This window comes from Coregonus clupeaformis, chromosome 15 (assembly GCF_020615455.1).
Source record: "Coregonus clupeaformis isolate EN_2021a chromosome 15, ASM2061545v1, whole genome shotgun sequence".
Lineage (NCBI taxonomy): Eukaryota > Metazoa > Chordata > Actinopteri > Salmoniformes > Salmonidae > Coregonus > Coregonus clupeaformis.
The window spans coordinates 29,232,065-29,252,544 of record NC_059206.1 but is presented as its reverse complement, the minus strand read 5'-3'; the positions used below and the strand labels follow the sequence as shown (position 1 = coordinate 29,252,544).

Sequence of the window (20,480 nt, the reverse complement as noted above, 5' to 3'; positions counted from 1 at the left end):
TAACTCAATCACTGGTTGAAAACTGTTTTCTGCCCCACCCAAAAGATAGAATTTGTAGATAATTGGCCCTTTTCTGGGACTCACCCACAAACAGGACCAAGCCTGGCCTGCTGAGGAGTGACGGACTCCATCCTAGCTGGAGGGGTGCTCTCATCTTATCAACCAACATAGACAGGGCTCTAACTCCTCTAGCTCCACAATGACACAGGGTGCAGGCCAGGCAGCAGGCTTTTAGTCTGCCACTAGCACAGTCAGTGTAGTCAGCTCAGCTATCCCCATTGAGACCGTGTCTGTGCCTCGATCTAGGTTGAGCAAAACTAAACATGCTGGTGTTTGCCTTAGCAATCTCACTGGAATAAAGACCTCCTCCATTCCTGTCATTATTGAAAGAGCCCTCAAAATAGGGCTACTTAATGTTAGATCCCTCACTTCCAAGGCAGTTATGGTCAATTAACTAATCACTGATCATAAACTTGATGTGATTGGCCTGACTGAAACATGGCTTAAGCCTGACGAATTTACTGTGTTAAATGAGGCCTCTCCTCCTGGTTACACTAGTGACCATATCCCCCGCGCATCCCGCAAAGGCGGAGGTGTTGCTAACATTTACGATAGCAAATGTCAATTTACCCCCCCATAAAGCTTTTGAGCTTCTAGTCATGAAATCTATGCAGCCTACTCAATCACTTTTTATAGCTACTGTTAACAGGCCTCCTGGGCCGTATACAGAGTTCCTCACTGAGTTCCCTGAATTCCTATCGGACCTTGTAGTCATGGCAGATAATATTCAAATTTTTGGTGACTTGAATATTCACATGGAAAAGTCCACATACCCACGCCAAAAGGCTTTCGAAGCCATCATCAACTCAATGGGTTTTGTCCAACATGTCTCCGGACCTACTCATTGCCACAGTCATACCCTGGATCTAGTTTTGTCCCGTGGAATAAATATTGTGGATCTAAATCTTTTTCCTCATAACCCTGGACCATCGGTCCACCATCTTATTATGTTTGCAATCGCAACAAATAATCTGCTCAGACCCCAACCAAGGACCATCAAAAGCCGTGCTATAAAGGACGGCAGGTAGCTTAGTGGGTAAGAGCGTTGTGCCAGTAACCGAAAGGTCGCTGGTTCTAATCCCCGAGCCGACTAGGTGAAAAATCTGTCGATGTGCCCTTAAGCAAGGCACTTAACCCTAATTGCTCCTGTAAGTCGCTCTGGATAAGAGCGTCTGCTAAATGACTAAAATGTAAAAAATTTATAAATTCTCGGACAACCCAAAGATTCCTAAAGGACTCCCTCCACTTACCCAAAGACGTTGGAGTACAAAAATCAGTTAACGACCTAACTGAGGATCTAAATTTAACCTTGCGTAATACCCTAGATGCAGTCGCACCCCTAAAAACAAAAACATTTGTCACAAGAAACTAGCTCCCTGGTATACAGAAAATACCCGAGCCCTGAAGCAAGCCTCCAGAAAATTGGAACGGAAATGGCGCTCCACCAAACTGGAAGTCTTCCTACTAGCTTGTAAAGAAAGTACAGAGCAATATCGAAGAGCCCTCAATGGTGCTCGATCATCCTATTTTTCCAAACCTAATTGAGGAGAATAAGAACAATCCAAAATGTATATTTGATACTGTCGCAAAGCTAACTAAAAAGCAGCATTCCCCAAGAGAGGATGCCTTTCACTTCAGCAGTGATGAATTCATGAACTTCTTCGTCGAAAAGATCATGATCATTAGAAAGCAAATTACGGACTCCTCTTTGAATCTGTGTATTTCTCCAAAGCTCAGCTGTCCTGAGTCTGCACAAAACTGCCAGGACCTAGGAACAATGGAGACACTCAAGTTTTTTAAATCCTATATCTCTTGACACATTCATGAAAATAGTCATGGCCTCTAAACCTTCAAGCTGCATAATGGACCCTATTCCAACTAAACTACTGAAAGAGCTACTTCCTGTGCTTGGCCCTCCTATGTTGAAAATAATAAATGGCTCCCTATCCACTGGATGTGTACCAAACTCACTAAAAGTGGCAGTAATAAAGCCTCTCTTGAAAAAGCCAAACCTTGACCCAGGAAATGTAAAAAACTATCGGCCTATATCGAATCTCCCATTCCTCTCAAAGATTTTAGAAAAATCTCTTGTGCAGCAACTCACTGCCTTCCTGAAGACAAAACATTTATACAAAATGCTTCAGTCTGGTTTTAGACCCCATCATAGCACTGAGACCGCACTCGTGAAGGTGATAAATTATATTTTAATGGCGTCAGACCAAGGCTCTGCATCTGTCCTCGTGCTCCAAGTCCGTAGTGCTGCTTTTGACACCATCGATCACCACATTCTTTTGGAGAGATTGGAAACCTTAATTGGTCTACACGGACAAGTTCTTGCCTGGTTTAGGTCTTATCTTATCTGTAGCTCAGTTGGTAGAGCATGGCGCTTGCAATGCCAGGGTTGTGGGTTCGATTCCCATGGCGGGCCAGTATGAATAATAATAAAATGATTATTTTTAAAAATAATGTATGCACTAACTGTAAAGTCGCTCTGGATAAGAGCGTCTGCTAAATGACTAAAATGTAAAATCTGTTGGAAATATATCAGTTCGTCTCTGTGGATGGTTTGTCCTCTGACAAATCAATTGTATGTTTCGGTGTTCCTCAAGGTTCCATTTTAGGACCACTATTGTTTTCAGTATATATTTTACCTCTTGGTGATGTCATTCGGAAACACAATGTTAACTTTCATTGCTATGTGGACGACACACAGCTCTACATTTCGATGAAACATGGTGAAGCCCCAGAATTGCCTACCCTGGAAGCATGTGTTTCAGACATAAGGAAGTAGATGGCGGCACATTTTTTACTTTTAAACTCGAACAAAACAGAGATGCTAGTTCTAGGTCCCAAGAAACAAAGAGATATTCTGTTGGATATGACAATTAATCTTGATGGTTGTACCGTCGTCTAAAAAAAAACTGTTAAGGACCTCGGCGTTACTCTGGACCCTAATCTCTCTTTTGACGAACATATCAATAATATTTCAAGGACAGCTTTCTCCATCTTCGTAACATTGCAAAAATCATTAACTTTTTGTCCAAAAATGATGCAGAAAAGCTAATCCATGCTTTTGTCACTTCTAGATTAGACTACTGCAATGTTCTACTCTCTGGCTACCCGATAAAGCACTAAATACACTTCAGTTATTGCTAAACACGGCTGCTAGAATCTTGACTAGAACCAAAAAATTTGATCATATTATTCCAGCACTGGCTTCCTGTTAAGGCTAGGGCTGATTTCAAGGTTTTACTGCTAACCTACAAAGCATTACATGGGCTTGCTCCAACCTATCTCTCCGATTTGGTCCTGCCGTACATACTGTGACGTCACGAGAGGCTACACAGCTTTCAGCGGGATTGCTCAAGTAGTGCAAGGAGACAAGGTTCAAACAAAACAAGGATTTTATTATAGGTCTTGGGAAATTAACGAAAATATAACAAAATTCTGTTCTCTTGTGGCTCTTTAAGGGTTAACAGTTCAGGGATGTCTCTTCCACATCCAAAATCATAATTCTCACTCGCTCAGATAACTTTTCCCCCAGCCTTACTGTAGTCCACGTTGCAGCTAGTGGCCAACCCAGCAAAAAGTCCTTCCAAATGTCTCTCACGTATTTCCACAGGTGCATATATCCAAAGGTGAGTATTTCCCAAAGGTAAGTATCTCCAAATCCTTATATTCCTCATGGAAGTGGACGTGCAGCACTCTTGTCCTCCAGAGAGCCCAGGTTGGAGACTGTGTCTCTTCACCCCCACACACTCCCTCAGTGTGTCTCTTCCCTTCCCAAACCTTCAGCTCATCAGCTCCTCATTTGTTTCAGCTGCGTGGGAAGATTGGCCATAGAGGGGTGGAGTTCCCGACCATACCAGCAGATGGAGCCATAGCTGTCTGGGTTTGCAGCCACCTCAGGGGGATGTAACGTCCCTCCAGGACACAGCCTCTCGTGACATCACACATCCCCCCTCCTCGGGACCGACGTCCTCGTCGGGGTAAAGGCAGCGAAGAAGGCATCACGCCGGGAGAGGGCGTCCGCATTGCCGTGGTGCTTGCCAGACTGCTCTCTCTTCAACTCCTCCAACTCTAGGACCAGGGACTCAGCCTCCTGTTGTCTCTCCTTGAGTTTCTTACTGAACGCATCAGCCTTGGTTTTTAGCAGAGTTTAGCTTCTGTTGAGCAGCTTTCAGTTCTTTCTCTCTCTCTGCCTCCGCATTCTTCATCTTGTTCTCCAACACCTTGTACTTCTCCTCTGCCTTCTTCTGGACCTCCTTACTACTGCGCAGGGTCTCCTCACACTCCTCGATGGTCCTGCGCAGCCTCTCCAGCTCCTCCTGTTGCTTAGGGAAGGAGCTCTGTTGGAGTTTAGCCTGGAGGATATCTAACTCTTCTGTCTTCATGTCTAACTGTTGCTTTAACAAACGATACCTCTCAGCGGTCCCCTTCAGACCAGACAGTTCTTTGTCCAGATTCTGTAGCTCCGTCTCTGTGTCGGTCTGGGCACCTGCCATCCCTATCAGAGCCCGGGCGGGAGTGAGTAACTCGGAGGATTGCACGGGAGCCTTCCCAGGATGAGTCTTGCCTCTCCGTTTCCGAGGTACTCGGGTTATCCTCTCCTGAGACTCTCTCCAGAGTGGGTAAAAGGCTGGGCAGTCTCGTCCAATTAGGACAGGGACGGGGAGGGAATCAACCACCCCCGCCGTCGTGTGTATGGTTCCCCGTGTGCTGGTCATTGTAAGTTCAGTAATGGGGTATTCTCTGGTGTCCCCATGGACACAGGAAACTGGGAGGACTTTCCCGGGGTCAGACACGTTGGGCCCACCAAATCCTTACGCACCAGGGTGGCCCGGCTACCAGAATCCAGTAAGGCCTCCACATCATGGTGATTCACAGTTACCGGGCAGGTGGGGGGTCGATCTGGGCCGCCATCTACGACTCCCAAGAGCGAGGCAAAACGGTGTGTGGGTGCTGAGCTGGAGGACTCCGCAGTGGGCATAGGTTCATCGGCTGGTTTCCCCACACTGCCAGGAGATATGTCCCATCTCCCCACACCGGTAACACTGTCGAGTTTCCCCCCTCCTGGTGTACTCTTCTTGGACCCGCCTGGTTTCTGGCTCCCCCTGGAGCCGGGATAAGTCCTGACGTGGCTGGTTCGAGACCTTGGGGTCCTTTTGGACGGGTTCTTCCCATTTGTGGTGGGGCCGCACTCCTGGGGTCTTTTTCGGGAAGCATTCAGCATCTCCGCTGTGGCCTGGTACTTTTCCACAGCTTCCACGGTCAGATCAGCCGTGGTCAAGGCCTGTTGACTGATGAACCGTTTTTGCCTCATAAGGCAGGGCGCGTAGGTAACGATCCACCACAACGGCCTCCACCACCGCCGCTGCTGTATTCCTCTGCGGATCCAGCCATTTCCCTTGCGATTCGGACAAGTTCATGCATCTGCGCCCGAGGAGGTTGGTCTGGTTGGAAGGTCCAGCTGTGAAAGCGCTGGGCCATACCAAACTTTGTGAGTCCATATCTGCTGAGGATCTCAGACTTCAGGGCATCATAGTCAGTAACCTGGTCAGGGCCCAGGTCCCGGACAGCATTCAGCGATTCCCCGGTTAGAAAGGGGGGCTAACAGACCAACCCACTGTTGCTTGGGCCAGGCTTCCTAGTGGCCGTGGCCTCAAATGCATGCAGGTATGCCTCAATGTCATCGGTAGCTCCCATCTTAGATATAAAGTCACTTGCCTTTATTGGGCGGGTATTTTGGACCACCCTCTGTCTCTGCAACTGCAATTCCTCTGCCTTCAGAAGGTTGGCTTTCTTTTGCTCCTCCAAGAGAGCCACGTTTGCTTGCATCTGGGCTTGCTGGCCAGCAACAAGGGCTTTCAATATGTCCTCCATTTCAGTCGGCGGGGAGCCTACGGCCAACTTGGAAAACTGGGTGATCAAACCTTCGGTATCCTCCTCTGACATGCACTATTAACGCTTGAGCGTGCCCGTATTCTCCACCATCTGTGACGTCACGAGAGGCTACACAGCTTTCAGCGGGATTGCTCAAGTAGTGCAAGGAGACAAGGTTCAAACAAAACAAGGATTTTATTATAGGTCTTGGGAAATTAACGAAAATATAACAAAATTCTGTTCTCTTGTGGCTCTTTAAGGGTTAACAGTTCAGGGATGTCTCTTCCACATCCAAAATCATAATTCTCACTCGCTCAGATAACTTTTCCCCAGCCTTACTGTAGTCCACGTTGCAGCTAGTGGCCAACCCAGCAAAAAGTCCTTCCAAATGTCTCTCACGTATTTCCACAGGTGCATATATCCAAAGGTGAGTATTTCCCAAAGGTAAGTATCTCCAAATCCTTATATTCCTCATGGAAGTGGACGTGCAGCACTCTTGTCCTCCAGAGAGCCCAGGTTGGAGACTGTGTCTCTTCACCCCCCACACACTCCCTCAGTGTGTCTCTTCCCTTCCCAAACCTTCAGCTCATCAGCTCCTCATTTGTTTCAGCTGCGTGGGAAGATTGGCCATAGAGGGGTGGAGTTCCCGACCATACCAGCAGATGGAGCCATAGCTGTCTGGGTTTGCAGCCACCTCAGGGGGATGTAACGTCCCTCCAGGACACAGCCTCTCGTGACATCACAATACCTACATGTACGATATGGTCACAAGACGCAGGCCTTCTTATTGTCCCTAGAATTTCTAAGCAAACAGCTGGAGGCAGGCTTTCTCCTATAGAGCTCAATTGTTATGGAATGGTCTGCCTATACATGTGAGAGACGCAGACTCTGTCTCGACCTTTAAGTCTTTACTGAAGACTCATCTCTTCAGTAGGTCCTATGATTGAGTGTAGTCTGGCCCAGGGGTGCGAAGGTGAACGGAAAGGCACTGGAGCGACAAACCGCCCTTGCTGTCTCTGCCTGTTACTGGTGCTTTCCATGCTGTCCCTAGGAGGGGTGCATCACTTGAGTGGGTTGAGTCACTGACGTGATCTTCCTGTCCGGTTTGTCGCTTCCTCGGGCTCGTGCAGTGGAGGAGATCTTCGTGGGCTATACTCAGCCTTGTCTCAGGGTAGTAGGTTGGTGGTCTGTTGATATCCCTCTGGTGGTGTGGGGGCACTGCTTTGGCAAAGTGGGTGGGGTTATATCCTACCTGGTTGGCCCTGTCTGGGGGTATCGTCGGACGGGGCCACAGTGTCTCCTGACCCCCTTTGTCTCAGCCTCTAATATCTATGCTGCAATAGTCTATGTGCCGGGGGCTAGGGTCAGTCTGTTATATCTGGTGTTATTCTCCCGTCTTATCCAGTGTCCTGTGTGAATTTAAGTATGCTCCCTCTAATTCTCTATCTTCCTCTCTCCCTCCCATCCCGGAGGACCTGAGCCCTAGGACCATGCCTCAGGAATACCTGGCCTGATGACTCCTTGCTGTCCCCAGTCCACCTAGTCGTGCTGCTGCTCCAGTTTCCACTCTTCTGCCTGTGGCTATGGAACCCTGACCTGTTCCACCGGACGTGCTACCTTGTCCCAGACCTGCTGTTTTCAACTCTCTCTCTCTACCGCACCTGCTATTTCAACCTCTAAATGCCCGGCTATGAAAAGCCAAGTGACATTTATTCCTGATGTACTGACCTGTTGCAACCTCTACAACCACTGTAATTATTATTTGACCCTGCTGGTCATCTATGAACGTTTGAACATCTTGGAGAAAAATCTGGCCTTAATGGCCATGTACTGTTATAATATCAACCCGGCACAGCCAGAAGGGGACTGGCCACCCCTCAGAGCCTGGTTCCTCTCTAGGTTTCTTCCTAGGTTTCTGCCTTTCTAGGGAGTTTTTCCTAGCCACCGTGCTTCTACATCTGCATTGCTTGCTGTTTGGGGTTTTAGGCTGGGTTTCTGTATAGCACTTTGTGACATCTGCTGACGTAAAAAAGGCTTTATAAATAAAAAATGGATTGATTGATTGATTGACAGTACTCCCTGTTCACCCATGACTGCGTGGCCAAGCATGCCTCCAACTCAATCATCAAGTTTGCAGACGACACAATAGTAGTAGGCTTGATTACCAACAATGACGAAACAACCTACAGGGAGGACGTGAGGGCTCTGGGAGTGTGGTGCCAGGAAAACAATCTCTCACTCAACGTCAACAAAACAAAGGAGATGATCGTGGACTTCAGGAAACAGCAGAGGGAGCACCCCCCTATCCAAATCGACGGGACCGCAGCAGAGAAGGTGGAAAGCTTCAAGTTCCTCGGCGCACCCACACAGACAGTGTGGTGAAGAAGGCGCAACAGCGCCTCTACAACCTCCGGAGGCCGAAGAAATTTGGTTTGGAACCTAAAACCCGCACAAACTTTTACAGATGCACAATTGAGAGCATCCTGTCGGGCTGTATCACCGCCTGGTACGGCAACTGCACAGCCCGCAACCGCAGGGCTCTCCAGAGAGTGGTGCGGTCTGCTTAACGCATCACCGGGGGCAAAATTCCAGCCCTCCAGGACACCTACAGCACCCGATGTCACAGGATGGCCAAAAATATAATCAAGGACAACAACCACCCGAGCCACTGCCTGTTCACCCCGCTATCATCCAGAAGGCGAGGTCAGTACAGGTGCATCAAAGCTGGGACCGAGAGACTGAAAAATAGCTTCTATCTCAAGGCCATCAGACTGTTAAATAGCCTTCACTAGCACATTAGAGGCTGCTGCCTATATACAGTGCCTTGAGAAAGTATTCATCCCCCTTGGTGTTTTTCCTATTTTGTTGCATTACAACCTGTAATTTAAATGGATTTTTATTTCGATTTCATGTAATGGACATACACAAAATAGTCCAAATTGGTAAAGTGAAATGAAAAAAATAACTTGTTTTTCAAAGATTATAGAAAATTAATAATAAAAAAGTGGTGCGTGCATATGTATTCACCCCCTTTGCCATGAAGCCCCTAAATAAGATCTTGTGCAACCAATTACCTTCAGAAGTCACATAATTAGTTAAATAAAGTCCACCTGTGTGCAATCTAAGTGTCACATGATCTGTCACGTGATCTCAGTATATATACACCTGTTTTGAACACCACTAAGCATGGGGCACCACCAAGCAAGCGGCACCATGAAGACCAAGGAGCTCTCCAAACAGGTCAGGGACAAAGTTGTGGAGAAGTACAGATCAGGGTTGGGTTATAAAAAAATATCCGAAACTTTGAACATTCCACGGAGCACCATTAAATCCATTATTAATAAATGGAAAGAATATGGCACCACAACAAACCTGCCAAGAGAGGGCCGCCCACCAAAACTCACGGACCAGGCAAGGAGGGCATTCATCAGAGAGGCAACAAAGAGACCAAAGATAACCCTGAAGGAGCTGCAAAGCTCCACAGCGGAGATTGGAGTGTCTGTCTGAGCTGGGCTTTACGGAAGAGTGGCCAGAAAAAAGCCATTGCTTAAAGAAAAGAATATGCAAACACGTTTGGTGTTCGCCAAAAGCCATGTGGGAGACTCCCCAAACATATGGAAGAAGGTACTCTGGTCAGATGAGACTAAAATTGAGCTTTTTGGCTATCAAGGAAAACGCTATGTCTGGCGCAAACCCAACACCTCTCATCACTCCGAGAACACCATCCCCACAGTGAAGCATGGTGGTGGCAGCATCATGCTGTGGGGATGTTTTTCATCGGCAGGGACTGGGAAAATGGTCAGAATTGAAGGAATGATGGATGGCGCTAAATACAGGGAAATTCTTGAGGGAAACCTGTTTGTCTTCCAGAGATTTGAGACTGGGACAGAGGTTCACCTTCCAGCAAGACAATGACCCTAAGCATACTGCTAAAGCAACACTCAAGTGGTTGAAGGGGAAACATTTAAATGTCTTGGAATGGCCTATTCAAAGCCCAGACCTCAATCCAATTGAGAATCTGTGGTATGACTTAAAGATTGCTGTACACCAGCGGAACCCATCCAACTTGAAGGAGCTGGAGCAGTTTTGCCTTGAAGAATTGGCAAAAATCGCAGTGGCAAGATGTGCCAAGCTTATAGAGACATACCCCAAGAGACTTGCAGCTGAAATTTCTGCAAAAGGTGGCTATACAAAGTATTGACTTTGGGGGATTGTATAGTTACTTACGCTCAAGTTCTGTTTTTTTGTCTTATTTCTTGTTTGTTTCACCCCCAAAAATATTTTTGATCTTCAAAGCAGTAGGCGTGTTGTGTAAATCAAATGATTCAAACCCCTAAAAAAACAATTTTACTTCCAGGTTGTAAGGCAACAAAATAGGAAAAATGCCAAGGGGGTTGAATACTTTCGCAAGCCACTGTACATAGATTAGAAATCACTGGCCACTTTAATAAGTGGACCACTAGTCACTTTAATAATGTTTACATATCTTGCATTACTCATCTCATATATATATACTGTATCCTATGTTATTCTACTATATCTTAGTATATGCTGCTCTGACATTGCTCGTCCATATATTTATTTATATATTCTTAATTCCATTGCTTTACTTAGATTTGTGTGTATTGGGTATATGTTGTGAAATTGTTAGATATTACTTGTTAGATATACTGCACGGTCGGGGCTAGAAACACAAGCATTTCGCTACCCCCGCAATAACATCTGCTAAACACATGTATTTGACCAATACAATTTTATTTTATTTTATTTTAATTGAATGACGGGTCGCAACTGGAAATATGGCAGTCAAAGATACTGAAATAAATAGATATTACAATACGTACACCATTTTTTTTTTTTACATTTTAACACATTTAAGTTGAAACCACAAGTAAAATTCATGTCAACAGCATGTACATTAAGGAGACTCAATGTGTTGATTAATGTTGATTTACCACCATTTTTGATGGCCAAAGATCATAGCCAAAGACAGCCTTTCTTTGGCGATATCAAATCTCTGGTTAAATCAAACTTTGAGGTCGATGTCATGATTTATACAGTATGTAGTATGAAGATACTGCCATCTTGTGGATAAGGTGAAGGACAATCTCCCCCGTAACCTCCGTAAGCAATTTAACTATGTTCTCTGCGATAACGGATTATACTTTTTTGGGAAATGGCAACTGCAAAAATTTAATTTAAATTACATATTTAATTACAGTTTCAATACTTCGTTTACAAAACCGTATTGTCTCTGACTGAAGACAAAACCTTATTGTCTCTGAGTGATCACAGAAGGGGATGTAGCTCAGTGGTAGAGCGCATGCTTTGCATGTATGAGGCCCCGGGTTCAATCCCCGGCATCTCCACAACCTTTTTCCAAATTTTTAACAACCCTTTGTTTGTCCAATTCGCTATGGATTTAACCCTTAATTTAGCATAGCTAAGTGTTACAAGATACGTAAATAACACGCACCACTCGTTTATTTAAACTCAGACTTGTGACCGATTGTGACCACTAGGGGCTCCCTCTCTGCATTAATAAAGACCACTGAGATTGATGAAAACAATGGCTTTCATGTGAAAAAAATATAGATTTTTGATTGTATGTGCACTGTAGTGGACATAAGGAATCGGTTGATAGTAAATATGACAAATGTAACATTACAGTAAATGGCTACAGTAGGTAAAAAACAGATGGCACATCATGATGTCCACTACAGAAGACATTTATGAACAAGCTCTTATTTAGCTCTTATTTAATCAGTGGCTCCAAAGGAAGCCAGGCTTCACCAAAAAATTGACAAAAAAATAAAAATGAAATAATTTATCTTTAGTCTCTCTGTGTTTCATAATTTTCCTTCAATTCGCCTAGAGGCTGAATGTATCTCACAGGAGAAAGCATCCGAGTGAGCGAATCAGCGCCCCTCTGTCTCTCTATGTGTAGGCCATCTATCTGATGCTGTCTGGTCCAAACAAGTATGACATTGTTGCCGCCTGTAGCATTGAAGGCAAGGGAAGCCAGCGAGCGGTTGGCCTCCCTTGATAAAAAAAGTATAAAAATGTGCCAATCAGCGTTGAGCCAAACTGAGCGAGCTCAACTGTGAATGGTCGTGGCGCACCAAAAAAAAAAGTGTAAAGGGAAGTCAGCTTGGATTTTGGCGTCACTCTTATCAAATCCCATTGAGAGCATACCTCATTGACAGAAAAACTTAAATTGTTGCATCTCGTTGTGTTGTTGTCCTCCGGTGGCTAGCTAGCTAAAATGGTCCTTTTCCTAAATTAGCCATGGATGGAGACAGGGATTTAGACTTGTGGTTTTACTTAATTCTCCCTACTGGCCAATGATTATAACGGCGATTCTGATCCAACCATTAATTCATACAATGTTGTGCCCCTGGTCTGAGAGGATGGAAGTTCAATATGTAGCTAGATGTAGAAGGCTAATGTTAACTAGCTAACATTGCCCATGAATGAAAGTTAGGCTAGCGAGCAAGCATTTTAGCCAGGTAGCGTAGGACAACAAAAAATAAAAGCATTTACTGTATGACAGAGTGATAGACTGTTTCGTCAACATGAAAGAGAGGAGGATGGCATTGGCGTTTCTTTACAAGTAGGGTGTCAACATGTTTTTCTACTTGCACGAATGCGCACACACACACATGCACATTATACATACGAGTCATTGGACAAAGGCGTCTAATGTACGGGGGAGTTTTGGTAACCCTTTCCTGCAGTCAAATGACCTAGTGGCCACATGGGTGCAATGTTATTAATATTTTTCATAATTTTATAATTAAGAACCTTTTTTTTGCTGAAAATCCGGTGTTTCTATGTCAAACAGTTTTGTTATATTTCAGTCTTCTGTAATGTATATAAAGTGTAATATTGGGATGCAAACTCAAAATTGAATACATTAAAACTCCATGTCTAACATAGTGTTTACTTTTGTTTCAAAGTAGATTTGTGTGACCCTGATTTAGCCCACTGCAGTACTAAGAGCCCCGATGCTCGGTCTGAGCATTAACACGCATCGCTTGCGGTACGGATATGGAAACATAAGGAACGTATATCAGAATAAATAATTTAAGAAAACTAAAGGTTAAATTGATACACACCTTTATAGGGTTAGGGTTCACACACGGCCATATTTCCATGTTACAGCGCTTGTTTACGGAAAACTGACGGAAGACAGAGTGGACTACCTGTGCTAATTAGCTATCGCCGTCTCCGAACACCTGTGTGTAAACGGAAGATGGACACCACAAACGTGTTGTCGCTGAAAAATACTGTTGGCTGCAATTGTGTTAAAACTGGTTAAAACAGTGTACAGTAAGTGTGTATTTTGTGAAATAAGTGTAAAATAATTTTTATGTGATATGGAAGTAGAGGGATTTATGTTTCTAGAACCATACCGCAATTGAGAATCGATTCACATTTAGATGGAGTATTTGGCTGTTTTGGCTTCCAGAGCCAATTCGCCTTTAAACAGAACATTTAAGGTCCTTGGACTATAAGGAATAATGGTAGGCTCCTTTAGTCCATTATTGGGCTAACGCCTGCCTAACACCTGCCCTCGCCGTCGTTAACAGAACTGCGGAAAAGCAGTGCCCTACAGGCGAGGGGTGAAGGACACTGTCTACCGTTGTCCTAGCTAGTTAGCTACTGTTGTCGCCCCGCCTCTTCTTCTTCTTCTGTGGGGTTTATTGCCAGTTGGCATCCAACGTTATGGTGCGTTACCGCCACTTACAGTACTGGAGCGCCTGCCTCCCGCCTGTGTACCGGAGTCCTAGCTTAAAAATGTACCAATTGAAGTATAAAGAGGGGTTCCTGCAGATGCAGGAATGCCCACATGCAGGAACACCTCGAATTGCAGGCCGCAATTGCACCCTTCTTGAATGTCCTCTCAAGGTACAACAGGACTTAACACAGTAGCATGCATAATGGCCTCAAAGATACGGATAAAAAAACTATGTCCATTAGAGTGGACAAAAATGAGTTGCTGGGTTTCAGGAGGACATGCCAACTTTATTCAACTTTTCACAAAACCCAACCAATTTTCATTGCAAAGAGAGTAATAGTGTATCTAGTACATTATTATGATACAGTTTTAACAGAGAGAGCAGGATCAGGCATGATCAAATTAGCTTTTAAAAATGGACTATGCAGTAGTACAGCCTATTAATAGTATAGTATAGGGCCTATACCACACATAATGCTATAATGCACATAGTCACCCATATACTATAGACAGTATAGGCCGCCTACACAGTTACAGTGTAAAAACATCACACGTCACTCATCATGTCATCATGTCACATGTAACCACTACCACAGCTGGTATTCTGAGACACAGGAGGGAACATCAGAGTGTTCTTTGTCTCCAATTGATCCATTATCCAAAAATAGAAAAGGGCAGGGAGAAGAATAGGACACCAAGGTCTTCTACTCCTTCAGTTGTCCCCCGGAAGCAATGACTGGAGAAAAAGCATAAAAATGACAACTATAATCCCAAGCACAGTAGGCTACAGACAATAAAAAAGCATCAGGGCCCGTATTTATAAAGCATCTCAGAGTAGGAGTGACGATCTAGGATCGGTTTGGCCTTTTAGAACATAATGAATATGATTAAATGGACAGGGGGGACAACATTGGAAAGCATTTAGCTCAGTCTCAAAGACAAAGCCAAGGGTCCACTTAGCTCAGTCTCAATTACAAAAGCCAAGGGTCCTTAGGGACCGTTTTCTTTTCCATTAGATCCACGCTCAGCCAGCTAGGTCTGTTTGTGTCCTTTGAAAAATGCAGACTGAATTTTGCCATGAACTGCACATGCACTGTATGGTGCCAGTCTATTTCTGCTTTAGCCAAATCCTTTGTTATTGTCACAATAGGTGCATTCCAGATACACATTTTCTGTGCAGGTCTGTGCAGATTATAGAATCAATCATTACATTATGTTGGTGTGGTTCCTATAGATAATAAATACTTGTCCAGGTATTGTAAAGGTCTGATAATCTGCACAGACCTTTAGAGAAAATATGTATCTGGAATACACCCGATAACCTGGCTAATCCAGAAACAGGCTGTCATTCAGGCTAGGACTTTACTGCTGACAGCACCATACTCACTCTAGAGCTTTCCTGCCCTGGCTCTGGCCTTTTCCACCTCTGATTGGATAGGATTCCAAGGACCACCAATCCAAAGGCCACGATCAGGACACCCAGGAAGTTAGCAAACAAGGCCTCTGCAGGATGTGAGGAATAGGCTGCGGTGCTGTTGCTGTTGCCGTTGCTGAATAGAGAGATAAACACTCAAATTAATGACATCTCCTTTCATGGAGTCACTGTAGTTAAAGGGAAAGGTTAGCCTGGGAACCAGTCTGTTTCTGTGGCCAACTCTTTTGTCAATGTCAAGAGTTTTGGCTAAATCAAATCAAATCAAATCACATTTTATTGGCCACATGCGCCGAATACAACAGGTGCAGACATTACAGTGAAATGCTTATTTACAGCCCTTAACCAACAGTGCATTTATTTTTTTTATAAAAAAAGTAGAATAAAACAACAAAAAAGTGTTGAGAAAAAAAGAGCAGAAGTAAAATAAAATAACAGTAGGGAGGCTATATATACAGGGGGGTACCGGTGCAGAGTCAATGTGCGGGGGCACCGGCTAGTTGAGGTAGTTTAAGTAATATGTACATGTGGGTAGAGTTAAAGTGACTATGCATACATAATTAACAGAGTAGCAGCAGCGTAAAAAGATGGGGTGGGGGGGCAGTGCAAATAGTCCGGGTAGCCATGATTAGCTATTCAGGAGTCTTATGGCTTGGGGGTAGAAGCTGTTGAGAAGTCTTTTGGATCTAGACTTGGCACTCCGGTACCGATTGCCGTGCGGTAGCAGAGAGAACAGTCTATGACTAGGGTGGCTGGAGTCTTTGACAATTTTGAGGGACTTCCTCTGACACCGCCTGGTATAGAGGTCCTGGATGGCAGGAAGCTTGGCCCCAGTGATGTACTGGGCCGTACGCACTACCCTCTGTAGTGCCTTGCGGTCGGAGGCCAAGCAGTTGCCATACCAGGCGGTGATGCAACCAGTCAGGATGCTCTCGATGGTGCAGCTGTAGATTTTTTGAGGATCTGAGGACCAATGCCAAATCTTTTCAGTCTCCTGAGGGGGAATAGGCTTTGTCGTGCCCTCTTCACGACTGTCTTGGTGTGTTTGGACCTCTCAACCTGTTCCACTACAGCCCCGTCGATGAGAATGGGGGCGTGCTCAGTCCTCTTTTTTTCCTGTAGTCCACAATCATCTCCTTTGTCTTGGTCACGTTGAGGGAGAGGTTGTTATCCTGGCACCACACGGCCAGGTCTCTGACCTCCTCCCTATAGGCTGTCTCATCGTTGTCGGTGATCAGGCCTACCACTGTTGTGTCGTCAGCAAACGTAATGATGGTGTTGGAGTCGTGCCTGGCCATGCAGTCATGGGTGAACAGGGAGTACAGGAGGGGACTGAGCACGCACCCCTGAGGGGCCCCCGTGTTGAGGATCAGTGTGGCAGATGTGTTGTTACCTACCCTTACCACCTGGGGGCGGCCCGTCAGGAAGTCCAGGATCCAGTTGCAGAGGGAGGTGTTTAGTCCCAGGATCCTTAGCTTAGTGATGAGCTTTGAGGGCACTATGGTGTTGAATGCTGAGCTGTAGTCAATGAATAGCATTCTCACGTAGGTGTTCCTCTTGTCCAGATGGGAAAGGGCAGTGTGGAGTGCAATAGAGATTGTATCATCTGTGGATCTGTTGGGGCGGTATGCAAATTGGAGTGGGTCTAGGGTTTCTGGGATAATGGTGTTGATGTGAGCCATGACCAGCCTTTCAAAGCACTTCATGGCTACAGACGTCAGTGCTACGGGTCGGTAGTCATTTAGGCAGGTTATCTTAGAGTCCTTGGGCACGGGGACTATGGTGGTCTGCTTGAAACATGTTGGTATTACAGACTCAGTCAGGGACATGTTGAAAATGTCAGTGAAGACACTTGCCAGTTGGTCAGCACATGCTCGGAGTACACGTCCTGGTAATCCGTCTGGCCCTGCGGCCTTGTGAATGTTGACCTGCTTAAAAGTCTTACTCACATCGGCTACGGAGAGCGTGATCACATAGTCATCCGTAACAGCTGGTGCTCTCATGCATGCTTCAGTGTTACTTGCCTCGAAGCGAGCATAGAAGTGGTTTAGCTCGTCTGGAAGTCTTGTGTCACTGGGCAGCTCGCGGCTGTGCTTCCCTTTGTAGTCTGTAATAGTTTTCAAGCCCTGCCACATCCGACGAGCATCAGAGCCGGTGTAGTACGATTTAATCTTAGTCCTGTATTGACTCTTTGCCTGTCTTTGCCTAGGGACCAATACAATGTGTGAAGCTGAAATAGGGCACCCAGGCTAAGGAAATAATCCAATGAAATTGCTTTTATGCTCTTATACGTTGTCTAACCTAATTTTGTTCTGTAAAATGTAAAGTTATTTAATGTATCCTTAATTGTGAATATTTCATGTAGCCTAAAGCTTTTCAATGTTGCATAGGCCTTTATACAGAATTTTACTGTGGAGATTGTTGGACCAATGTAGTTAGTTGTTATTGGTGGAGAATCAGCGTTTCTGGTCACTCACAGAGTAAGGAGCAGCTTCTCGTTGATGCCAGAGAGACAGGAGGCCAGGCTGAGGATAAAGATGGCCACTCCCATCCAGGCGTGAACTGGTTTCAGGAGCTCACGGAACCCGAGGGGAGAGCAGGTAGACAGGAAACCAACCAGGCCAAGGACCCACTGACCAATGAGAAGGGAAGGAATAGGGTTGGGCAAGATCGGTTGCATCAAATGAGCTTGAGGTAGAAAAGCTGCCAAATGTTCAATTTGAACCTTGAGCACAGGTACATGAATGTTCTTTTTATTAGGGTCATGTGACCTGAACATGAAAAACGCTGAGTTACTAAGAGCCCAGAGTATTCCCTGGTCAGTTCACATGGTCAGGGAAAATACCCTGGTCCCTGCCCAACGTCTCCCCCTCCTACCTGGGCAGTGAACAGGACTATGGTGCAGATGCCCACCCAGCTGTGGAGGGAGTACAGGTTGGGGATGTGGTAGCCTGTGTGGAAGTCAAACACAGCACACAGCCCAAGGATGGACAGGAACAGGGAGGACAGCAGCAGAGCAGCGTGCACCAGCTTCCAGCGCTGCTTCCTCTGACCCCAGGTAAAGGGGACGCGGTATAGGATAGCCGCTTCAGACAACACACACACACACACAGAAAGAGGGAAGACTTTTAGATCAGCCTTTCCCAGATGGTGGGATGTATTAGCTTCGCTCTGTGTTTGTCTCTTCTGGGTGCACTAGCCTGTCCTACCACATGTAACATGACCCCTCCCACATGTTATTCCATACAGTTTATAACCACTTAGTATTTATAACCACTCCAAGACCTATATGGATACTTACAATAATGTATTGGTACACAGTCACATTATTGAGGAAAGCTACTACACATATGTTCAGAGCAAGGTCAGTTGAAGGTCACTAATAAAGTAAATACAGCAAGTCTGATTGGGAGTGGGGGGACTTGGGAAGATTATAGTGTATTAATAGTTTAATGTATACTAAGTGACATGGGGATGTAGGGAGACTGAAGATTGGAAGAAATGCAGGTTGGTCATCATTGGTACCATGGCACAAATGGTGCCTTCAGAAAGTATTCACACACCTTGACTTTTTCCCCCAAAAAAATTGTGTTACAGCCTCAATTTAAAATGGATTACATTTTGATTTTGTGTCACTGGTCTACACACAATAACCCATAATGTAAAAGTGGAATTATGTTTCTAGAAATGTTTGGAAATTCATTAAAAATGAAAATCTGAAATGTCGTGAGTCAATAAGTATTCAACCCCTTTCTAAAATTCAACCCCTTTCTTCGAAATTGTCGCAACCCCTATTACTAGCCTGTTCAACCTCTCTTTCGTATCATCTGAGATCCCCAGAGATTGGAAAGCTGCCGAGGTCATCCTCCTCTTCAAAGGGGGTGACACTCTAGATCCAAACTGTTACAGACCTATATCCATCCTGCCCTGCCTTTCGAAAGTATTTGAAAGCCAAGTTAACAAACAGATCACCGACCATTTCGAATCCCACCGTACCTTCTCCGCTATGCAATCTGGTGTCCGAGCTGGTCATGGGTGCATCTCAGCCACGCTCAAGGTCCTAAACGATATAATAACCGCGATTGATAAAAGACAGTACTGTGCAGCCGTCTTCATCGACCTGGCCAAGGCTTTTGACTCTGTCAATCACCGCATTCTTATTGGCAGACTAAATAGCCTTGGTTTCTCAAATGACTGCCTCGCCTGGTTCACCGACTACTTCTCAGATAGAGTGTCAAATCGGAGGGCCTGTTATCTGGACCTCTGGCAGTCTCTATGGGGGTGCCACAGGGTTCAATTCTCTGGCCGACTCTATTCTCTGTGTATATCAATGATGTCGCGCTTGCTGCTGGTGACTCTCAGATCCACCTCTACGCAGACGACACCATTTTGTATACATCTGGCCCTTCATTGGACACTGTGTTAACAAACCTCCAAACGAGCTTCAATGCCATACAACACTCCTTCCGTGGCCTCCAACTGCTCTTAAATGCTAGTAAAACTAAATGCATGCTCTTCAATCGAACGCTGCTTGCACCCGCCCGACTAGAATCACTACTCTCGGCGGGTCTGACTTAGAATATGTGGACAACTACAAATACCTAGGTGTCTGGTTAGACCGTAAACTCTCCTTCCAAACTCACATTAAGCATCTCCAATCCAAAGTTAAATCTAGAATCGGCTTCCTATTTCGCAACAAAGCCTCCTTCACTCAAGCTGCTAAACATGCCCTCGTAAAACGGACTATCCTACCGATCCTTGACTTCGGCAATGTCATTTAAAAAATAGCTTCCAACACTCTAGTCTATCACAGTGCCATCCGTTTTGTCACCAAAGCCCCATATACTACCCACCATTGTGACCTGTACGCTCTCGTTGGCTGGCCCTCACTACATATTTGTTGCCAAACCCACTGGCTCCAGGTCACCTATAAATCACTTCTAGGCAAATCCCCGCCTTATCTTAGATCATTGGTCACCATAGCAACACCCACCCGTAGTATGCGTTCCAGCAGGTATATCTCACTGGTCATCCCTAAAGCCAACACCTCCTTTGGCCGCCATTCCTTCCAGTTCTCTGCTGCAAATGACTGGAACAAACTGCAAAAATCTCTGAGGCTGAAGACACATCTCCCTCACTAACTTTAAGTATCAGTTGTCAGAGCAGCTTACTTATCACTGCACCTGTACACAGCCCATCTGTAATTAACCCACCCAACTACCTCATCCCCATATTGTTATTTATTTTGCTCATTTGCACCCCAGTGTCTCTATTTGCATATCATCTTCTGCACATCTCTCACTCCAGTGTTAATACTACATTGTAATTATTTTGCACTATGGCCTATTTATTGCCTTACCTCCA

The 20,480-nt window shown here is 45.3% G+C and overlaps 1 protein-coding gene and 1 non-coding gene across 2 annotated transcripts in view; one reads left to right on the top strand and one right to left on the bottom strand.

Moving 5' to 3' along the window:
- Nucleotides 1–11,240: 11,240 nt before the first annotated feature.
- trnaa-ugc lies at nt 11,241–11,312 on the top strand. The gene has a single exon. It is a non-coding gene; the product is annotated as a tRNA-Ala (tRNA).
- Nucleotides 11,313–13,961: 2,649 nt separating this feature from the next.
- LOC121583344 (lysosomal membrane ascorbate-dependent ferrireductase CYB561A3-like) overlaps nt 13,962–20,480 on the bottom strand; it is an 11,629-nt gene continuing 5,110 nt past the window's right edge. The window contains exons 3-6 of the mRNA XM_041899524.2: nt 17,994–18,202; nt 17,594–17,748; nt 15,072–15,234; nt 13,962–14,420 (exon numbers count right to left, since the gene is read on the bottom strand). Coding sequence (XP_041755458.1) covers nt 14,397–14,420; nt 15,072–15,234; nt 17,594–17,748; nt 17,994–18,202 — 551 coding nt within the window. The 3' untranslated portion in view covers nt 13,962–14,396. The remainder of the gene's footprint in view (nt 14,421–15,071; nt 15,235–17,593; nt 17,749–17,993; nt 18,203–20,480) is intronic.